The 20,342-nt window shown below is 37.4% G+C and overlaps 1 protein-coding gene across 2 annotated transcripts; it reads right to left on the reverse strand.

Annotated features, from left to right (window-relative positions):
- Positions 1–477: 477 nt before the first annotated feature.
- PLRG1 (pleiotropic regulator 1) lies at positions 478–14,550 on the reverse strand. Of its 2 annotated transcripts, XM_067035709.1 has the most exons (16): positions 14,364–14,495; positions 12,872–12,978; positions 12,506–12,577; positions 11,693–11,835; positions 10,953–11,006; positions 9,989–10,082; positions 9,692–9,773; positions 8,025–8,126; positions 7,189–7,281; positions 4,966–5,115; positions 4,774–4,875; positions 4,174–4,276; positions 3,353–3,461; positions 2,198–2,337; positions 1,529–1,722; positions 478–963 (listed from the first exon to the last, which is right to left on the reverse strand). In XM_067035709.1, the coding sequence occupies exons 4-16, from the start codon at positions 11,820–11,822 to the stop codon at positions 904–906; spliced, it is 1,413 nt and encodes a 470-aa protein (XP_066891810.1). In that variant the 5' UTR covers positions 11,823–11,835; positions 12,506–12,577; positions 12,872–12,978; positions 14,364–14,495; the 3' UTR covers positions 478–903. The 2 variants fall into 2 exon arrangements, with proteins under 2 accessions (XP_066891810.1, XP_058922065.1); XM_059066082.2 differs by lacking the exon at positions 12,506–12,577 and having other exon boundaries at positions 14,364–14,550.
- Between the last annotated feature and the right edge of the window lie 5,792 nt (positions 14,551–20,342).

Below are 20,342 nucleotides of genomic sequence, written 5' to 3' on the forward strand. Positions count from 1 at the left end.
AGTTGATTTATTATGGTCTCTGTGCAGTCAAACCTCTCTGCTAATGATAATCTATATTTGCAGCCACTCCCCAGTGCTAGCATCACCCCCTTAGCTCCACCTCAGATCATCAGGCATTAGATTCTCATAGCGCGCAACTTACATCCCTTGTACGCGCAATTCACGGTAGAGTTCGTGCTCCTATGAGAATCTAATGCCGCCGCTGATCTGACAGGAGGTGGAGCTCAGGCGGTAACGCCAGTGATGAAGTGGCTGTAAATACACATGATGCTTCACTCGCTTGCCCGCTGCTCACGTCCTGCTGTGCAGCCTGGTTCCTAACAGGCCATGTACTGGTACCACTCTGTGGCCCAGGGGTTGGGGACCCCTGTCTTAAAAGACAGACACATCTCACCTGTCTACTTCCTGAACAGTATCTAGTGCAGAACTTTACAGAACATGCACTCAAAAACTGTTTGTGGAATAAACATACAGAAGTTAATGCTTCAAATCCTTTAATCCCAAATTATCAGTCACAGATACCAGTTTTTAAAGGATTAAAAAGAAAGACTGCTCCCCTCAAAGCATGTCCTACTACAGTAAGCAGTTCTGTAAGTTTAAAAAAAAAAAGTGTGTTTTAATAAAAGTGATAAATCATTCTATCTTTAGGATAGTTATGTTCAACAAACCCACATATGCTTGATATCTGCATCTTACCTCCTAGGATCTCAAACTGTTTATTTTAGAAATAAAAACATGGGGAGAGGACAGTTCATTGTAAAATATGAAAAAGCAATGATTCAAGCATGTAAGTTTTTGCTTTATATTCCTAGCCAGAGCACAAATGACTGGATATTCTCATGAACACCAAGCTAAAAAAGAAACAAAAGACAAAACTGGAACCACCATGAAGACAAAGCCACATTAAAATCTCTTTCTCTTGATAATTTCTGGCTTCCAGCTGACTGGATGAGTTTCTTCTGTCTAAAAATAGAAAAGTAAGTTAAGTTAAAACAAAGTATTTCTGGTCTGCTTCATATTTAATAGGTTCCTTTCTAATAAAAATAAGGCACTTATTCAAAATTTTATTATTTGGCATTATATATTTAGCAGTTCTTTAACTGCAGTTCTTTAACTTTAAGATAAGGGAATCTTAAGGATGAATACATTCGCTACGAATTCAGTTTACGGTTTTTCATTTTAAATAAAATTGCCATTTAGATATTCTAATAACACCAAAGCTTATGATTCTAGAATTAATTTGCATAGTAATCAACTTATTTGCTGCGATTCTTAGTGTAAGATTTTCCCAATAACTCTAATAAGGAACGTTGAGATAAAATCAAAACTATGGATTTGCTGTCATCAATGAAATCAATAAAGAAATCTATGAGCAGACACTATTCAAGATGACAAATACTTTAATATTATGAAGATTACTTTCCCTTCTGATAATTTCAGTAACTTTAAAATGAGAAAATCCTTGCAAAATTGGCATGGCTGATTTATTTTATTATACTTTACAATGTATATGAAACAGAGATCTTACCGCTGTATCATCCTCTCTGTACACTTTAATGGTTTTATCAGCTTCCGCTGTTAATAACCGACTTTCAGACTGATCAAAAGCACAAGCAAATATTCCTGACTCACTGTCCAAAGACCCAGGCTGCACTGCTGCATGAACTCTCTGGAAATTGTAGCCAGTTCTCCAGTCCCAAAGATGCATAGTGCCATTGTCAGCTTAAAGGGAAAGATATAGTTAAACCTGGTGTCCTCTCAACAATTCAGCTTGACAAATGTTTATTAAGCACCAGAGTAGTAACTGCAGTCACTACTACAAAGATATATAAGATGCAGGCACTCAAGCTCCTCTTAATATCAGTTTGTCTACTTTCATTTGTACTTAATTCAGAATTTATTATAGATCTCAAAAAGCACCACAAAACAACATTCAACTCCAGAACACACAACCAAACTTTAGGCGATTTCTGGCATAAACCCCTAACTTAGATTTGTCAATGTGGGAACTTAAAGAGAGCTAACTATGAAATATGCTACGTGCATTACGAATATGCATGAACACACGTGAACATTCAAACATGTTAAAACAGGCAAGTTCTGCTATAATACTTAGGTGTGATGACTTAGAAATTTTACTCACTAAAAGAAAAAAATGACAGACTAAAACATATTTATCATAAAAATCTTATTTTACCTCCAGATACAAGCACTCCATCAGAATTTACTGTCAGTGTATTAATAATAGCATTGTGACCAGAAAGATTTTGAATGAAACTTCCATCAGGGAATTTCCACTGTTTTATGTTATCTGGAGAACCAGACGCAAATGTGTAACTGAAATAATATAAAGAATTAGTGATAAAGTAAACCAAGTTAAATACAATGGTGGATTTTTAAAAATCTGATTATGGTTGTATTTTGCATGTGTAGTCAGGATCTATGCAGTTTTAGCAAAATATTATCATCATACCAGAGATAAAAATATCAAGATATTTGTTCCAAGTTAAATCAGATTTTTAAATTATTTTAAATGTACGTTAAGTCCTAGGTTGAAGTTTTATTTTCCTGTCATTTCCCCGATGCTCTACACTAAGGTAAAGCAATAAACATACAAACCCCTAAACTCACATAAAGGGCAAGGGGTGATGTAACTATTTTCAAGAAAGCAAGAGAGAAAGCCAGAGAGAGAGAAGGGAGAGAGACAGAATAAGAAGAAAGGGAGAAAACAAAAGAAATAGAGACAAGAGGAAGAGAGAAAGGGAGGGGGAGGAATAAAGGGAATGAGGAAGACAGGGAAAGGGAGGAAGGACAAGAGTGAAAATAAAGGTAAGGGAGAGTGTGAAAGAGAGGAGGAGAGGCAAGATATGACTGTGACCAGGAAAGTGCCAGGTGATACAGTTTCATAGACAACAGGTTGTGATATTATGCTCCATCTCTCAGGATACTCTGACTATAATGTTCATGATTACTACTATTTTTTCCTATTATATTAACTTCCTCCTTAAGAATTAACTATTCTATGTATAGCTCAGTGTCTAATAATATTTATGTCCAAAACATTACATATAGCTACTATTAGCTTCGATTATGACATGCAACTTTTAACCAAGATTTATTCGTATTATCTCATTTGACATCATTTTCTCCATGTAGAAAGCTTTCCTTGTCTTATAGAGGCCATGAAGCAAAATACTACACAAGGAAAATAAAAGAAATGCATGTTCATATGTGGCACAGGTACAAAAATGACAGTAGCTAAATGACTACCAAAGTAGTATTCATGTTGATATTTCTGTATTATACTAAGAACTGAAGAAAGAAGAGAAGCTACTTAGGAAAACACACTTACTGTCTTGGATGTAAAACCACAGCCCTGACTGATTTTTTGTGATTTGTTAATGTGACTCTTGTTTTTCCAGCCACCAAATCCCATAATCGTATTGTAGTGTCATGGCTTCCTGTAAGGAGAATACACACACATCCCCAAGATACAGTTCAGAAAAAAAGAATGTGAAAAATATAATAAAATTAGAAGCATTCCTCCACAGACATATATATATGAAATAAAAGTCATATTAACCCTTGCCTAATTGTTTTCTATAGTTCCAAAATATTTGGTTGATTTTAAGTTTAATTCTTAAAAGAATGTAATAAACGCTTGCTGCACTGTCATCTGAAACTAAAACAAATGTGAATAACAAATAAAACAAATACATGATGTCACCCCCTAGTGGAGAGGAAGGAAAAAACTCTAATAATCATTTAGTTAATAAAACACACGGAAAGGAATTATTTTCTACTCTTGAAGATTCAATGTTATTAACCACATTTTAAGCAAAACAAGACTCAAACCAGCTCTAAAAGTCTGAGAGTATTTTGTCTTCTAACTTTAATTTCCTAGACCGGTAATTTTGATACTATAAAACAATGCTTAGTTGTATCTAATAGCACTATTTTCTAGTCAGACATTACCTGATACAAAGATTCTATGATATGTAAAAAGTATGAGATAAAAGCAATGGGGTGAAATGTTACCACAAAAAATTTCAAGTGCACACAGAAACACTGTATATACAACACAAAGCAAGAGTCATAGTAAATATGAAAAGTATATAATCATAATGCACTCTGATATGAATATACTGTAAACTTGAAAAGCATCGATCGTACCAGTAATAATTTGTGGTTCTGCAGCTTGACACCTCACTGTAGCCACCGCATTAGTATGTCCAGATAACGTGTGTACACTGGCTTTAGTTCTCACATCCCAAATCTATCAAAACACACCAGACATGCCATCAAAGAGAACAGGTATTCATATTTCAGGCAGGTAACCAGATCAATGCAAGCCTGGGAATCTACTCGACAACTTTGTGTGCCTGCCTTGAATATAATGAAGAAAGTGAGTAAATGAAATAATCACCTGTAAGCTGGCTGGGGAATGTAGATAGGAGGCAGCCAATGGGGAAAAAAGCTACAAGATCAGGGGACCTACTGACTAGAATGGATATAATGGGGCTACTGAATGAAACAGCTAATGGACCACAGCTGTGGTGATAGACTGGCATGTGAGAGGTCGCATGGCAGGGGCGGGGCCTCTCAATTATAGACATAGTGGGGCCAAAGAACTCAGAAGATGAAGACTAGGTAGAGCATTGATGGGTCAAGGCAACTATCTTTAAATTCTCTATCAAAAAATACATGACTTTAGGATCAAATAAGCATACTATAAGATGCAATATATGTACAGATCAGCTCTATTCCATTTACCCGTGCAGTTGAGTCTCGGCTACAGGTCACCAGCACATCAATTGTTGGGTGCAGATCTAAACCATACACTGCACTCAGATGTCCATGATAGTGCCTTATAACCTAAAAAAGAAAGAAAGAAAGTTAAAATTTCTACAATTAGGAAGATAAACAGGGACTCATAATGTCTCCAATCCTTAACTTCATGCTCACCTTATTATACTCAAGATCCCAGCATTTGACTTGTTTGTCTTCTCCACAGGAGAACAGGTACGGGCTCCTCGTGCTCACTATCACACCACGCACCGTACTGATGTGCCCAGTTAATGACAGTTTTAACTTGCCACTAGCCAAGTCCCAGATCTGCAATCAAAAAATATTTAATTTTTCTTCTTGTTTATTATTCCAAAGCAAAGTTCTGGAAACTTGATGTTAAAATTGTCTTCAAAAGGTGAAAGATAAAAACACATAAAAATGTAAGTTTGCAAAATGACCCCATCACCAAAAATAAAATCAGGGAAAAGAGAATTAAAGGGCATGATCAAACTGGGAAAATATCTGCATAGATGACAAAAAGTTAATATTCTTAACATATAAAGGATATCACTGATAGTAAAAGTATGAATACTGAGGTATTAAATTAGTCAAGGATGGCATCAACTTAAAAAAAAAAAACAAAGTAGCAAATAAAGGTATCAAAAACTTCAACATCACTATAAATTTTATATACACAGTTTCTGAAAGATTAGATATTCACTTCTGCTTATCACAATAGTAAATATTTTTTAAAAAACACAAGCAATGTGCTGAAAAGGATCCTCTCGCATGCTGCAAGTATCAATTTACCCATTTTGGAAAATAATTTTTAACTTTGGGTGTCAACTTCAAGAATGTCTGACCTTTAATACATTTTTCTGGGAAACTATCATAACAAAACACTTTAAAATACAGAAAAAGCTTTAGGCACATATTAATTACAGCATACTTATGTTAGTGAAAAATCAGGAAACTAAAAAACTTTAATGCCTAACAAAAGGAAAATAGATTATAGAATATCTAAATAATATAATACTATGGAACCATTTTAAAAAATGTTCAGGAGAGGAATGGATTGGGAGTTTGTAATTAGCAGATGCAAACCATAATATTTAGAATGAATATGTAACAAGGTCCTACTGTATAGCACAGGGAACTATATTCAATAACCTGTGATAAACCATAACGGAAAAGAATATGAGAAAGAACGTATATATATGCATAACTGAGTCACTTTGCTGTACAGCAGCAATTAACATATTGTAAATCAACTATACTTAAATTTTTTAAAAAAGATGTTCAGCTTTTGACAGGAATATGCCTTTGACACAATATTAACTGAAAAAGAGCTGGGAACAAAATTACATATCAAACATGATTTTTAAAAGATACACATTTATATACACAGGAAAAAAACTCAGAAGAAAATGCAGATACACATACACAGAAATAAATGTTAAAAAGAAAATTCAAATATCTAATAGTGGTAGGATTATGTATGGGTCTATATTCTTTTTCTTTTATTTATTTAATTTATTTATTTTTGGCTGCATTGGGTCTTCATTGCTGCGTGCAGGATTTCTCTAGTTGCAGCGAGTGGGGGCTACTCCTTGTTGTAGCGCGGGGGCTTAGTTGCTCTGCAGCATGTGGGATCTTCCCAGACCAGGGCTCGAACCCAGGTCCCCTGCAATGGCAGGAGGACTGTTAACCACCACGGAAGCCCTGGGTCTATATTCTTTTAAACTCCTTTACATTTTCCACATTTTTTATAGATAAGCATGCTTTAATTTTGTAACCAGAAGGAGAAAAAAATATGAAGGAATTAGTTGTAAATAGTCAGCATGTACTGTCTGGAAAAAAACTGTTGCTTAAATACCACTTTTCAAACAAATATTTATTTGAGACGTTTTAAAAAAAAATTTATTTATTTTATTTATTTTTGGCTGAGTTGAGTCCTCATTGCTGCATGTCGGCTTTCTCTAGTTGCGGTAAGCAGGGGCTACTCTTTGTTGCGATGCGCAGGCTTCTCATTGCGGTGGCTTCTCTTGTTGCAGAGCATGGGCTCTAGGTGCATGGGCTTCAGTAGTTGTGGCTCGCGGGCTCTAGAGTGCAGGCTCAGTAGTTGTGGCACACAGACTTAGTTGCTCTGCAGCATGTGGGATCTTCCCGGACCAGGGCTCGAACCAATGTCTCCTGCATTGGCAGGCGGATTCCTAACCAATGCACCACCAGGGAAGCCCTATTTGGGACTTTTAACTGGTATAGATAATAAATTTTACTCCACACTCAGGTCTAAGAAATCACAGAACTAGAACAGCAATTCCCACCAGAGGAAATAAAACATTAAAATTACACGGCAAACACAAAATCATGTTTACATTTTTCTTCCTTCCTTATTACCTTTATAGTTCTGTCAGCAGATCCAGTAACAAACCACTGGTTTCCAGGTTCCACAGCAATACATCGAACCCAGCCAAGATGACCACTGATCACCTGTATTTTAAAAGGTAGAATGAGCAGGCTCACTACACAGAAGCTAAAGTTTATTCAATTTCAACTCACCACACTTATGTTAAATATGATACAACTGAAAAGCACAACTACAGTGATAGAAAAAAGATGAACGGTTGGCAGGGGTGAGAAAGGATATGATTATAAGAAAACAGCACAGGGGTGTTTTTGAATCAATGGAACTTTTATTATCCAGATTGTAGTAGTGGTTACCCAAATTTATATATCTATTAAGATTTATTAGATCTATACACCAAATGAAAGTCTATTTGAAGCTATGATAATTTGTCTAGCTGTACGTTTCCTACTATTTACATTTTATTTTAGATTTGGTACATTTTGAATCATTTCAATTTACCATAATCAAAAAGATAATTGGTAGGGCCATAGAAATGTCCTGATGTATGGATTTTCTCCTTGGCCTTCACACAGAACACCTTGAACACTTTCCTAAATTTATTTTGTCTGCTCTCCATTTAGCCTTCTATCAATATTTTACACTGTATTTTATACAAAATACAAGTATAGTTTCCATTTAATGAAGTCTCCTTTCCAAGGTATCTTTTAAGATACTGTCTAAGCCCCTCCCCCTCCCCCCCACCTCAGATCACTCTACCATCTCTCATATTCACTCTGTTTCCTCCTTATTCCATTCCTCAGCTCTTGTTTAACTGGAAAGCAGTGATCATGTTTCATGCAGTGGAATAATATACAGATTCACTCACTCTGTAGAGTTTCCACGGTGGGTGCCACTGAGGTTTCGGCATTGTAGGAGCTTTTTTAGCCATCAGTGCGGAGTTCTTGGCATTGCCACCATCCATAACAACCTAGATATGGAACAGATTAGATTATTATTAAAGATATCTTACCTAGGGCTTCCCTGGTGAAGCAGTGGTTGAGAATCCGCCTGCCGATGCAGGGGATACGGGTTCGTGCCCCAGTCCGGGAAGATCCCACATGCCGCGGAGTGGCTGGGCCTGTGAGCCATGGCCACTGAGCCTGTGCGTCCGGAGCCTGTGCTCCGCAACGGGAGAGGCCACAACAGTGAGAGGCCCGTGTACCACAAAAAAAAAAAAAAGATATCTTACCTAAAGTTTCATGTTATCAATTCAAAAATGGAAAGTCAAAGGGATTTATGAAATTTTCCTTAAGTAAAGATATATGAAAAATATCTGCATACCCAGAAAATGAGTCTAAGACTTCCGATCAGAACTATATTTTCCTTATGTCAATTTTAACTTCAAAAAACAATTAAAAAATCTCAAAGAGGCAGAACCTTAACATTGAGAGCACATATCACTGTGCACGGGTTCAAAACCCAACTCTGTCCATTACTAGCTAATGACCTTGGGTATAAATTATGTAACCTCTGTGCCTCATTAGTAAAATGGAAATAACAGCAACTACCTCATACAGTTATTATGAAGACTGTAACAGAGTAGTAAATGCAAAATGTAAGCTCCCATTATTATTTAAGTAAATATATGTGGATTAATGCCATTGCTTTTGTCATATTTTAACATTTTTGATTTCATACTACAAAGGAGAGACTGAAAGTTCCTTTCATTTATCTCCCACAGAAGTATTTCAATACTATCTTAAAGGGTATATTAGCTGATATAACCATCTACTGCTAGCACCCACCCATCCATCCATCCAAAAAACACTGAAGCCTGTAAAGTGGCTGCCCTCAAGAAGCTTATGTTATATCCTAAGGAGGCAGAAAGCCTGGGCAGATGCTGTGAATGGAGGCTAAAGACCCTGGAAGGAGGACTACAAATTCATTCACTTCACAAAGCAACTGCATAATAAACTGAGGAAGTAAAGATTGCACTCATTTCAAGTAACAGCATAATAAAGCAAACTGCATATTTTCAGTTATTCTTTCTATAACTACTTTCACCAATAACAACAGTAGCTGCCATTTACTTACAAACAAATAATATATTTCTAAATGCTCATTTATATTAGTTGTTATAGCCTGTGAATATTATGATAATAATAGCACTCAACTCTAACCGTACAAACCAACTGAGAGTTTAATAAAAAAAAACACTTTCATATCTAACACGTACTAACACAAGCTTCAGAATAACCATGCTTGCATTTTTAATAGTGGGTGGTAAACAGCATCATCACAAATCTTCGTCCAATGTGCAAGTAGACACAGAATTAACAGAAGTTTAAATTATTCTGTCAATTCACTAGCAACTTAAATATTAGGGCTATGAAATATTAGCAACTAGCTCAGGCTGATATTTACTTAAACAAGTCCAAGGAAAATGTTCATTTATTTAATATTTAAGGTAAGAATCTTGGAATAAAGGGAAATAGGCAACATGTTAAAGTTAGAAACCCACAGTGTGATGTGATTTGACACAGATAAACTTACCGCCCCTGCAGGCTGTGACCGGTCAGAAGCCCCAGGGTGTCGGTATTCACCTCCAGCAGGTGCACTACGGTTTGCATCGACCCTGAGGCAAAAGAAACACCATATTATAAGTAATTAGTGTCTCCAGTCAGGTGTTTTGCAGGACTGACTCTCTATTTTAAGTTTTTGTAAGCACTGGTAAAGGAAAATGTCATATAATACGTAACTACAAAGAAACAAATTTAAAAATGAGAAAAAATGTGAACAGTAAACTGTGCTTTCAAAATCTTTGTTATTTAAAAGTATAATATCTCCTACCTGGCTTGAGAAGTAGGTAATGCCACAGCTAAGGACTGTGCAGCTGATTCACTTGGCATTCTTTGGATTTTAGTGTCCGCTGTCAAAGCAACCCCTGTTGAAATAAAAAAAATCAACTCCTTTTAGTATCTATCTTTGCTTCCATTTACATGCATTTACAATAAAATAGTGGAGGAAAACATAACAAAAAGATAATGGTGATTATCTCTAGGTGGTGATATTACAAAAATTTTTATTACATTTTGTAGGCCTTTTGTTTCTAATTCTTTTACAATAAATATTGCCCAACAACATATATCTCAAATTTATCTCATATATTTAACCGAAACAGCTTAATATTAACACAGCCCAAGATAGTAAAGTTAAATTTCTATTATTATCTTGGGATATTACCTTCAAATATAAAAATTAAGCAGTTCCCCAAATACTAACAGAATGTTTCGAAGCGTAAATGTAAATTCCTACAAGAAGCACCAATTCATCTATACTTTGAATATGATGAATTCCGTCCTCTAAAATTACTAGAACCTGGATATACTAAGCTTTTTGTCCTCCACCCTGTTATACTGGCCACTCCATTTGTGTGCTAATTCCTCTTCACGTACAACACACCCAGGATATGTTTCTATCATACCTGCTTCTATATTAACACTTCTAACACTTTTATAAGCTTAGTGATATTTATGTGTCCGACTAAACTTCCAGGTAATAAGCTTGTCTTAGCCTGGAGCAGTCTTATTGTCTTTGAATTCTTAGCACAGTGCCTGAAAAAAAAATAGGTGCTTAAGAATGCTTGCTGAATGAATGCATGTGAAACTTAGTTAATTATCATCTATAAAGCTATGCTTGGATGCCTGGTTATTGAGCTTATCTTATATTTTACAGGCAATGGGAATCATATTATTGGCTCAGTCATGTAAATATAAGTTATAATAAGACATTTTCAAATGTAACAGCTACTTACCAGGTCCTGGTGGATACGGATGTGTACCTGTCACCAAATATTCAACTTCTTGTCCTATTAAAAAAAGAGAAAGAGAGAAAGAGAAAATTCATCTGTGGCAAAATTATCTTATATTCAAGTATCACGTCTTTTAATGAATTAAATATTAAATTATCAACTGGATATCTCAAATTTTCCCAACTAAGCCCAAGCCTCAGAAATAAGGTAAGTTGATCATTTTTGCTTTGCCTTCTGAAGACCATGTACACAGGTAGTTCCTTGATCATTTGCTGATGTGATGTCAAGAAAGCTTGTACATTTGCTACATAGCAAAGGTGTGTAGACAGGTCATCTTATCAAGTAATAATCCACTCAGGTTTATTTTCCAAACAAATGATTTTCCTGTGGAATCTTGAATTATCTTTATTCACTACAATTTTAGTACTTAATATCATCTTTCTAAATTATAGCCAAAACAGACAGATGAAAGAAAAATTCCCCACAGGTTAGGAATTTTTCCTTTAGTCTCCACTATGACTATCTCCATATCCTAAGAATTTCTGCCACCATTATACCACTGTTTTAATTCCCTACAAGGGAAAAATCCACCAACCAATAATCTCACTCACAACTCCAATGAGGAAATCAAGCTGTTAAATAGGGTATCGTTCTAATAAGTCCTTCCAGAAGAAGCACTAATAAGACATTTCATTTTTCTATTTTTAAAATTCACATATAAATTCTGACAATGCCATACTCACCTTGATTGGCAGGATACTGTTTGTGTCCATATGAATCTGATGCATTCTGAGGGCCTTTCTCTTTAAGATTTTCTTTTGAAGTAGGCATATGCAACACAGGACCATACTCATTACGCAGCTTGATTGCCATTTTTCGTTTGTGACTATTTAAAAATTATAAACATAAAAATATATCTTTGAGTACTTTAAATGTATTCACCAATGTAAATATATTCACAGATAGCCAGGAAACAAGTTTTTAAGTAGCTTAAGTTTGCCTAATCATGTAGAAAAAGTTACTATTAAGATTTTAAAGTTAAACAATATTTTTAAAAATTTCCAAGTGCATTTCCACACTTTTGTTCACAATCTACCACATAGCATCCATTAAGTCAAATAATAGTTTAGTTTGTTAACCAACTATATAAAAACTTTCATGTTGATTTATCAAAGGTCTAACTAATTTAAAAATATATAGAAACTAATATATCCTTTAAAAAACCTCAAAGGCAGTATACTTTCCTTCAAATGTCTAAATATAAAAATACAGTAAAAGTTTCTATAGTAACCTTTCCTGGATCTACCTAGAAAGATTAGTTCAAACTAATCCAAGTATTTAATTCAGCATTTTAGAAACAAATGCACTTATTATGCTACTTTTAAGGATAGTCCACTTGGTAAATTAAATATAAATGCTTGTTTGAGGAATCAGATAGATTTTAAAAGAAGGGTAAAGGACAAAGAAGTAACACTGCACATAATGCAATCCCAGACTGGAGCTGGAGATGTAGAACCAAAAATATGCCACCACTCAAAAATCTTCATCATACTAACGAGAAAAGATGGGAGTAGAGGTACTGGCCAGGTACAATTTCAGCTCAGCAAGGCTCTGAGAGCAGCAGGAAGCTGAAAGCACATACAAAGTGATTGATTATAAAATATAACGCCTAAAAGGGACTCTCCTAATTACTGGGTATTTGCAAAACTCAATTAATTAATGGGATTTTTACTGTAAAAGATAAGGCCAAAAAAAAATAAAGTTAAATCAGCTTAAATTATGCCCAAACACCACTCATTACTGAATAGATATCCTATGAGTTAGTATTACTCACTAATCTTTAAACCTTCTCCTCTCCCTGCTCTCTTCCCCCAATACTATAAGCTGAAATATTCTAGCAATTGAAAAGGAACTATCCCTACCTCTCTTCATCCAAAGGCACAGGTTTTCCATTATCAGCCACAAACATGTCATGGGTTCTCTTCAATGACCTGAACACAAGTGTGTGCACAGAATGTTTCTGTACCTCCTAGAACAAAAGAGTATAATTACATATCTAGCTACAAATTATATATACCATAACCTAAATTAAAGTCAAATTAGTTATACACTTTACATGTTTAAATATGTAAAAAGCTTTGTACCACTCACCACAGCTATCTGTAGCAAGCTATAGGAGTCAAGTTCAGAGAAGAGGATGAAGCTCCTCTTGGGCCAAAGCCCCACTTATACCAGCTGAGTGATGCCTGAGATTAGTCGTTTACTCAATAAATATTTACTGAACTCCTACTAATTGAGTAACAGGTATTGTGCTAGAAACTAACAACAGAATGATGAAAGGCAGCCACGGTCCCTGTGCTCAAGAGGAAACAGGCAAATAAAAATAAACAAAGTAACTCCACATTTTAATAAGTGCGAAGAAGGAAACAAGCAGGGGGCTGAGACAGAGGACAGAAGACGACCTTAGGGTGGTAATGAAAGATCTCTCTGAGGTGGCAGCTAAGCAGAGAGGGAGTTAGCCTTGCACAAAATAGAGGTAAGAACAATCCAGGCAGAGAGAAAAGGCCGTGTAAATACAAAGGCGTTCGGTAACCCCAATAATGCCAGAACCTGCAGTACAGCTGTGTATGTTCGGTGAGAGGGTGGGTTCATGATGCAAGATGAGGTTGTAAGGACAGACAAGGTCCAGATAAAGTTTTTTTTTATACCATTGCAACGGTCTGCATTTTGGCTCTAGATACACAGGGCCACTAAAGGGTCTTAAGCAGGAAAAGCTCGAACATCCTACGTTTTAAACTGATCAATTTACTGGGGGTGGGAGAGGGGTGACAGAAACAGAAGCAAGGAGACCACCTAAGAGCTAATGCATCAGAGCTGGTGGAAGATGATGTGGTCTGAATTCAGGCGATGGCAGTGGGCCTGGACAAGAGTCAAGAATTCTGAGATAAAACGAACAAGACTTGCTAATAGTTGTTCAAGCTAGCGGAAAATGCAAAAATTCAAGACTGGCAGGTTTTCCCGGGGAAGAGCTTTAGTAAGACAAAAAGTGAAGACCGCCAAGTTTTTAAAGACACAGAATCACCGACTCGACCCAGCAGGCAGCGAGTACCACCGGTCGAACATCGACAGAAACCCCGCCTCAGGGGGCAGTGTCCAGCTCAAGTGCCCAAGGGCCAAATGAAAACTGGAGGAATTATCTCAGGCTTCCCGCCCAGACAGAACCTCCAACTTGTGCTCTCATCCGGCTTCTCTGCCTCCCTAAAAACCTTAAGAGACTACCCGGCCTCGGCCAAACAGCCTCCCCTCGCAGCCACTACTCTCCCCTGACTGCCAGCACCCTCGCTCCCCCACGCCCGCCGCCAAAGAAAAATAATCCAGAACAGATGACCCCTGGGCACTCAAGTGTCACTTTACCTCGACCATGACGCCGCGGTCTACCCAGTCGCTCCGGCAAGGAAGAAACAGTAACCAACAGGCCGGAAACCGCCGCCACAGCTACTCAGCCCCTTCCGGAATCGGGCGTCCTGGCGCCGGATGTGACGTAAACTCCGCGCACGCGCGCTGCTGGCCCGAGGCAGTCTGGGTCCAAAGGGCGGGCCTTTCTCCTCGGGGGCCGCCCGTGGGGCGGAGCTTCGGGATTGCGGGGCGGAAGCCAACGGAATCGCGGGAGTGAAGGATTTACTCGCTTCTGCAGAAATCTTGAGATAGTATCGTTTTCTGCCTTACTCTCAGCCTTAAATATTTTGTTTAGGGCTGTGGTTGTTTGCACTCTGTTCTCTGGACTCTTAATGCTTTTTTTTTCAGACAGCCTGAGCAGTCAGTTCTAGGGAAGGTACGGAGAGAGCGCTAAGGCTCTTACCCCTCCTTGCCTTCTTCAGGGGTCGCCTCCGCAATTTTTTTTTTTTTTTTTTTTTTTTTTTTTTGCGGTATGCGGGCCTCTCACTGTTGTGGCCTCTCCCGTTGCGGAGCACAGGCTCCGGACGCGCAGGCCTAGCGGCCATGGCTCACGGGCTTAGTTGCTCCGCGGCATGTGGGATCTTCCCGGACCGGGGCACGAACCCGTGTCCCCTGCATCGGCAGGCGGATTCTCAACCACTGCGCCACCAGGGAAGCCCCGCCTCCGCAATTTTTGTCGCCTGATTCCGCTACTTGGCTCAGTTTGGCTGGAAGCATTTAGAAGTCTTTGTAGTCTTGGTGCCTAAAAACAATTCCACTTACACTGTTCATTAAACACTTGAGTGAATATTGCGGAATGGTTTCAATTTGAGAAATTTTGCAAACGATTTTGGCTTTAACAGCATATGGCAAAATCTGAAATTTATTTTCCGCCAGCATAGTTTTTTTCTTTTTTTTTCAATATCCCAACAATGGCATAACTGTTGGCCATTACCTCGTTGTTTGATGATTAATGTGGCTTCAACAATGCCAGGGTACAGTTTGTCAAAGCTGGTCGAAGAAAAACACAACTGAAGACTTTAGCCATTTTTGTGTCTATACAGACTGGTGCCAAAGGATTGGCATTTTGTTTTATACCCAGGTAAAATCTGCAGTTTGTGATCAGTCGTGCCTATTTTTCTACATAAGATGGAAAATTGATGGAACTGGACATTTGCAAACTTGAATAGACAAGCATTTTACTGGCTCTGTTTGTTCTTTAACCATAGTCAGTTTCCACAGATCTTGTCACCAGAGCATGTTGTGTATACTTTGAGGGGGAGAAAAATCTATCAAAAGTATAGCAACGTGAATTGATCATCTCATTTAGGAATTAATTTTTAATTCATTACAAAAATTAAAGCCATCCTTTTATTTGGAAATACAATCATCTCTGAATTTGAATGTAAGTTTGGCCTTAAGAACTGATTTTCTATAGCAGTGGCCACTGATGGTAGACCTTGCAAGGAAATGCCATAATTATAAAATATGTACTTGGGAAAATAAATCAGTATACCTTACCTGTAGATAGAAATAACCACACAAAAGAACATGACCAGCAAAGGGCAATAAAATTATAGAAAGGTAAGCAAGATTCTAATATATCTATGGCAATATAGATAAAGATGTTGTACATGTATACAGTGGAATATTACTCAGCCATTAAAAAACAGTGCCATTTGCAGCAACATGGATTGTCATATTGAGTGAAGTAGGTCAGACAGAGAAAGACAAATATCATATGGTATCGCTTATATACGGAATCTAAAAAAAAAGGATACAAATGAACTTATCTACAAAACAGAAATAGAGTTACAGATGTAGAAAATAAACTTATGGTTACCAGGGAAGGGGAGGAATAAATTGGAAGATTGGGTTTGACATATACACACTATTATATATAAAATAGGTAACTAATAAGGACCTACTGTATAGTACAGGGAACTCTACTCAATACTCTGTAATGGCCTATATGGGAAAAGAATCTTAAAAAGAGTGGTTATATGTATATTTAAAACAGATTCACTTTGTTGTACACCTGAAACTAACATAACATTGTGAATCAACTATACTCAAATAAAAATTAAAAAAAAAAAAAAGAATCCCTGTCCTGGCTGACACCTAGAGCTGCCTTATTTGAGCAGTAGGGGTCACTGCTGCTCTTCATAAATGTAGGAGGATTGTTCCCAAAAGCACACGTGGTGAATACTTTATTAATATATATTATTAAGTCTGTTTGGGTGAAACCAATAGTACAAATCTTAAGGAAAGTCTCCCTTCATTAGTTAAGCTAATTTTTTTTTTTTTTACCTACCAATATAGGACATCTCTTTATTCTCTTTCAAAAATCAATAGCTTTTATGTATGCAGTTAAAACATATAATGGGGGAAAATCTCATTTATAACAACAATAAATGAAAAGTATGCAAGTCATATGAAAAAAGCTTAAGGGGCATAAAGAAGATTTGAATCAATGAAAATGCATACCTTATTCTTGGATCAGAAGACTCAAAATTATAAATGTGTGTTATGTCATTAATCTACTCTTGGGCATATTTTACAGAAAATACTGTTAATTTAATTCAAGACATTTTTATTAAATAGTGAAAGATTTTTTAAATGAATGTTATAAAATACTCCAAATAAAAAGTTTTCATTTTCTACAGAGTTTTATTACTGGTACTATATACTTAATCACTTTAAGTGCTTTATTGCATTGTGTGAAAATACAGCTTCTGTTTCCAATGTGTGATTTATGCTTTTTTTAAAAACTCAGTTTAATTCCCAAACATTTGATCTTAAATTTCCCTTTGAAATAGTTCAGCAAACCCCAGAAGCTATCTCAGCCATTAATTAACTTACCTTTTAGAGGTTTTTTTAAAAATTTTATTTAATTAATTAATTTATTTTTGGCTGCGTTGGGTCTTTGTTTTTTTTGTTGTTGTTTTTGTTTGTTTTGTTTTTTTAAACATCTTTTTTGGGGTATAATTGCTTTACAATGGTGAGTTAGTTTCTGCTTTATAACAAAGTGAATCAGCTGTACATATACATATATCCCCATATCTCCTCCCTCCTGCATCTCCCTCCCACCCCTCTAGGTGGACACAAAGCACCGAGCTGATCTCCCTGTGCTATGCGGCTGCTTGCCACTAGCTATCTTACATTTGTTAATATATATAAGTCCATGCCACTCTCTCACTTCGTCCCAGCTTACCCTTCCCCCTCCCTGTGTCCTCAAGTCTATTCTCTACGTCTGCGTCTTTATTCCTGTCCTTGCCCCTAGGTTCTTCAGAACCTTTTTTTTTAGATTCCATATATGTGTGTTAGCATACGGTATTTATTTTTCTCTTTCTGACTTACTTCACTCTGTATAACAGTCTTTAGGTCCATCCACCTCACTACAAATAACTCAATTTCATTTCTTTTATGGCTGAGTAATATTCCATTGTATATATGTGCCACATCTTCTTTATCCATTCAAATGTTGATGGACACTTAGGTTGCTTCCATATCCTGGCTATTGTAAATAGAGCTGCAATGAACATTGTGGTACATGACTCTTGTTGCTGTGTGCGGGCTTTCTCTAGTTGCGAAGAGCGGAGGCTACTCTTCATTGTGGTGTGTGGGCTTCTCATTGCGGTGGCTTCTCTTGTTGAGAGCACAGGCTCTAGGCGCCCAGGCTTCAGGAGTTGTGGCTCGTGGGCTCTAGAGCTCAGGCTCAGTAGTTGTGGCGCACAGGCTTAGTTGCTCCACGGCATGTGGGATCTTCCCAGACCAGGGCTCGAACCCGTGTCCCCTGCATTGGCAGGAGGATTCTTAACCACTGCACCACCAGGGAAGCCCTAACTTACCTTTTAAATAGTACCCCCTGCCATTAACTTACCAAAAGATAATGGGGGGAGTACTATTTAAAAGGACAATAGGTATCTCAGATTTGGCAGAAGAATCAAATGATCAAGTTTGGAAGTTTTGGTGGCTCCTGCTGCTGAAGTTGGTAGGCTTTCTCTCTAGAATGCTGCCATGAATATGGCATCAGGCCAATCAACCTAATTATTTCCTTTGCTTACTTCCTTTGCAAACATAAAACTGGGGGAGAGAAGCTGATAGGGCTGGCTTGGGTAAGGGATCTACCTCTACTCAGTCACCTGTGGCTAGAGGGTCAGGGTATCACAATACTAACAGGACTGCAGGAGCCCCACTCCTGCATTTTAGGGGTCATTCCAAGAGAAGGGAGCAGCACTCCAACTGGTGTTGGTCACACCCTTTGTGGTTTTGAGTCTAATGTGACAGAAGCAAAAGAGCATCTCTGTCTTTTCTCTAGCTCCTGTGATTGGCATTGGGTTGAAGGAGAAAATGTCCTATTTTTCTCCTTTTTGCCATGGTATCAGCTTCCATAAGAAAAGCAAACTGATATCTACCAAGTCAATAGAAGGAGACTTTCCATGAGAGACAGAGCTAGCCCTACCCTTCTTCCCTGCAATGTGCTTTCCCATTGCAGATGCTAACCAGTTATGGCTGGCACTGTCACGTTAGTCTCAGGCTTGCCCATCAAGCTCTGGTCCAAGCTGGCTTCCAACTCTTCAGTATTAATTTCCCCTTGGATAGTGGTTCTCATACTGTGGTTCAGGGTAAGAAAAAAAACAAAAAGAAAAAAAAAAAAACCATACAGAGACTAACAATGATTTTATATGGTTCTCAAAACCTATGCCTTCTTAGACAAAGAAAATCAGTATTTCATTTTATTTATTCAATCATTCACTCATTCTATGTTCACAAACTAGTTCAACAGATATTTGTCAAATACCTATCATGTGGCTGGTGTCTGATATAAACCACACAGTCATTCAAACCACAAGTTTCAAGTCCAAAAAGCCTTTTCCTTTCAAGTCATTTTTCCCCTGGAAGGAGGTTAGGGTCCCTAAGTTACTGTTCCCAAAGCCTCACCTTTCCTGGTTCAGCACAGGGTCTTAGGTTCAGCACATATAAGTAGTTTTTATTTTCTGTCTTCCCCTCTAGACACAAAGCTTCATGAGGACAGGGCTTTTGTCTATCTTAGTGACCAAAGTATCCTTGGCCTCTAGCACAAAGTAGGTGTTCTATAAATATTTGATGAACACAAATTGCCTTGTGTGCTATAACTGGGCCTGACATGAATTGTAAAAGTAGCAACAACAAATGCTTGACAATCAGTGCTGGCAAGTCTGCCCTTCTTGCCAGAGAGCCGCTGGGAAGGACAGATAATTTCTGTTTTTTTCTGTCACTGATTTACTGCCCTTGACTTACATAAGGGGATCAGCTAATTCGAAGAACCCTGCACTATTGATCTAAAAACATAACTGAACAAATAGTACTCCCTTTCTCCTCCGCCAATGACAACAACATTAAAAAAAATTTAAGTATTTTAGGGAGCAGAATCTCTGTAAATGCATTTCTTCTCTTTGAAAACATGGTAATTTACTTTGTAATATTAGGCACTTTAAAATGTTAGTATAGCTGTTTATAACTCTATAAAAAAATCTAGCAAGAAGTAGAATTAAAGAACCTCATAGTTATTATTCACTGCATCAACCATGCCTCTCACACAGACATGAATATCCAACCCACACCCACATATTACAGTGAAAATGTAAGTGAAAATAAAGGCTAAGGATGGGAGTGCCCGTCTGAGACACTGTAGTCTCAAGAAAAAGAGCTGACCAAAACAACGACAACAGCAAACCAAAAAGGTTCAGGTCAATTCTTTATCACGTTTGCATTTTGTTGGGCAACGTGATCTAACGGGCACAGAGCATCAACTGTCTGGTCAGACAGACATGGGTCAAGTCCTGCTACCAGTACTTACTACTTGTATGCCTTGAGTACTTTACTTAACCTCTCTGAGTCTCTGTTTCTTCATCTGTAAAACTTAAAGCAGATAAATGATTATCAGAGCTTGGAATCCGAGGCCTGTTTCAATGA

Source organism: Kogia breviceps, chromosome 6 (genome assembly GCF_026419965.1).
Source record: "Kogia breviceps isolate mKogBre1 chromosome 6, mKogBre1 haplotype 1, whole genome shotgun sequence".
Classification (NCBI taxonomy): Eukaryota; Metazoa; Chordata; class Mammalia; order Artiodactyla; family Physeteridae; genus Kogia; species Kogia breviceps.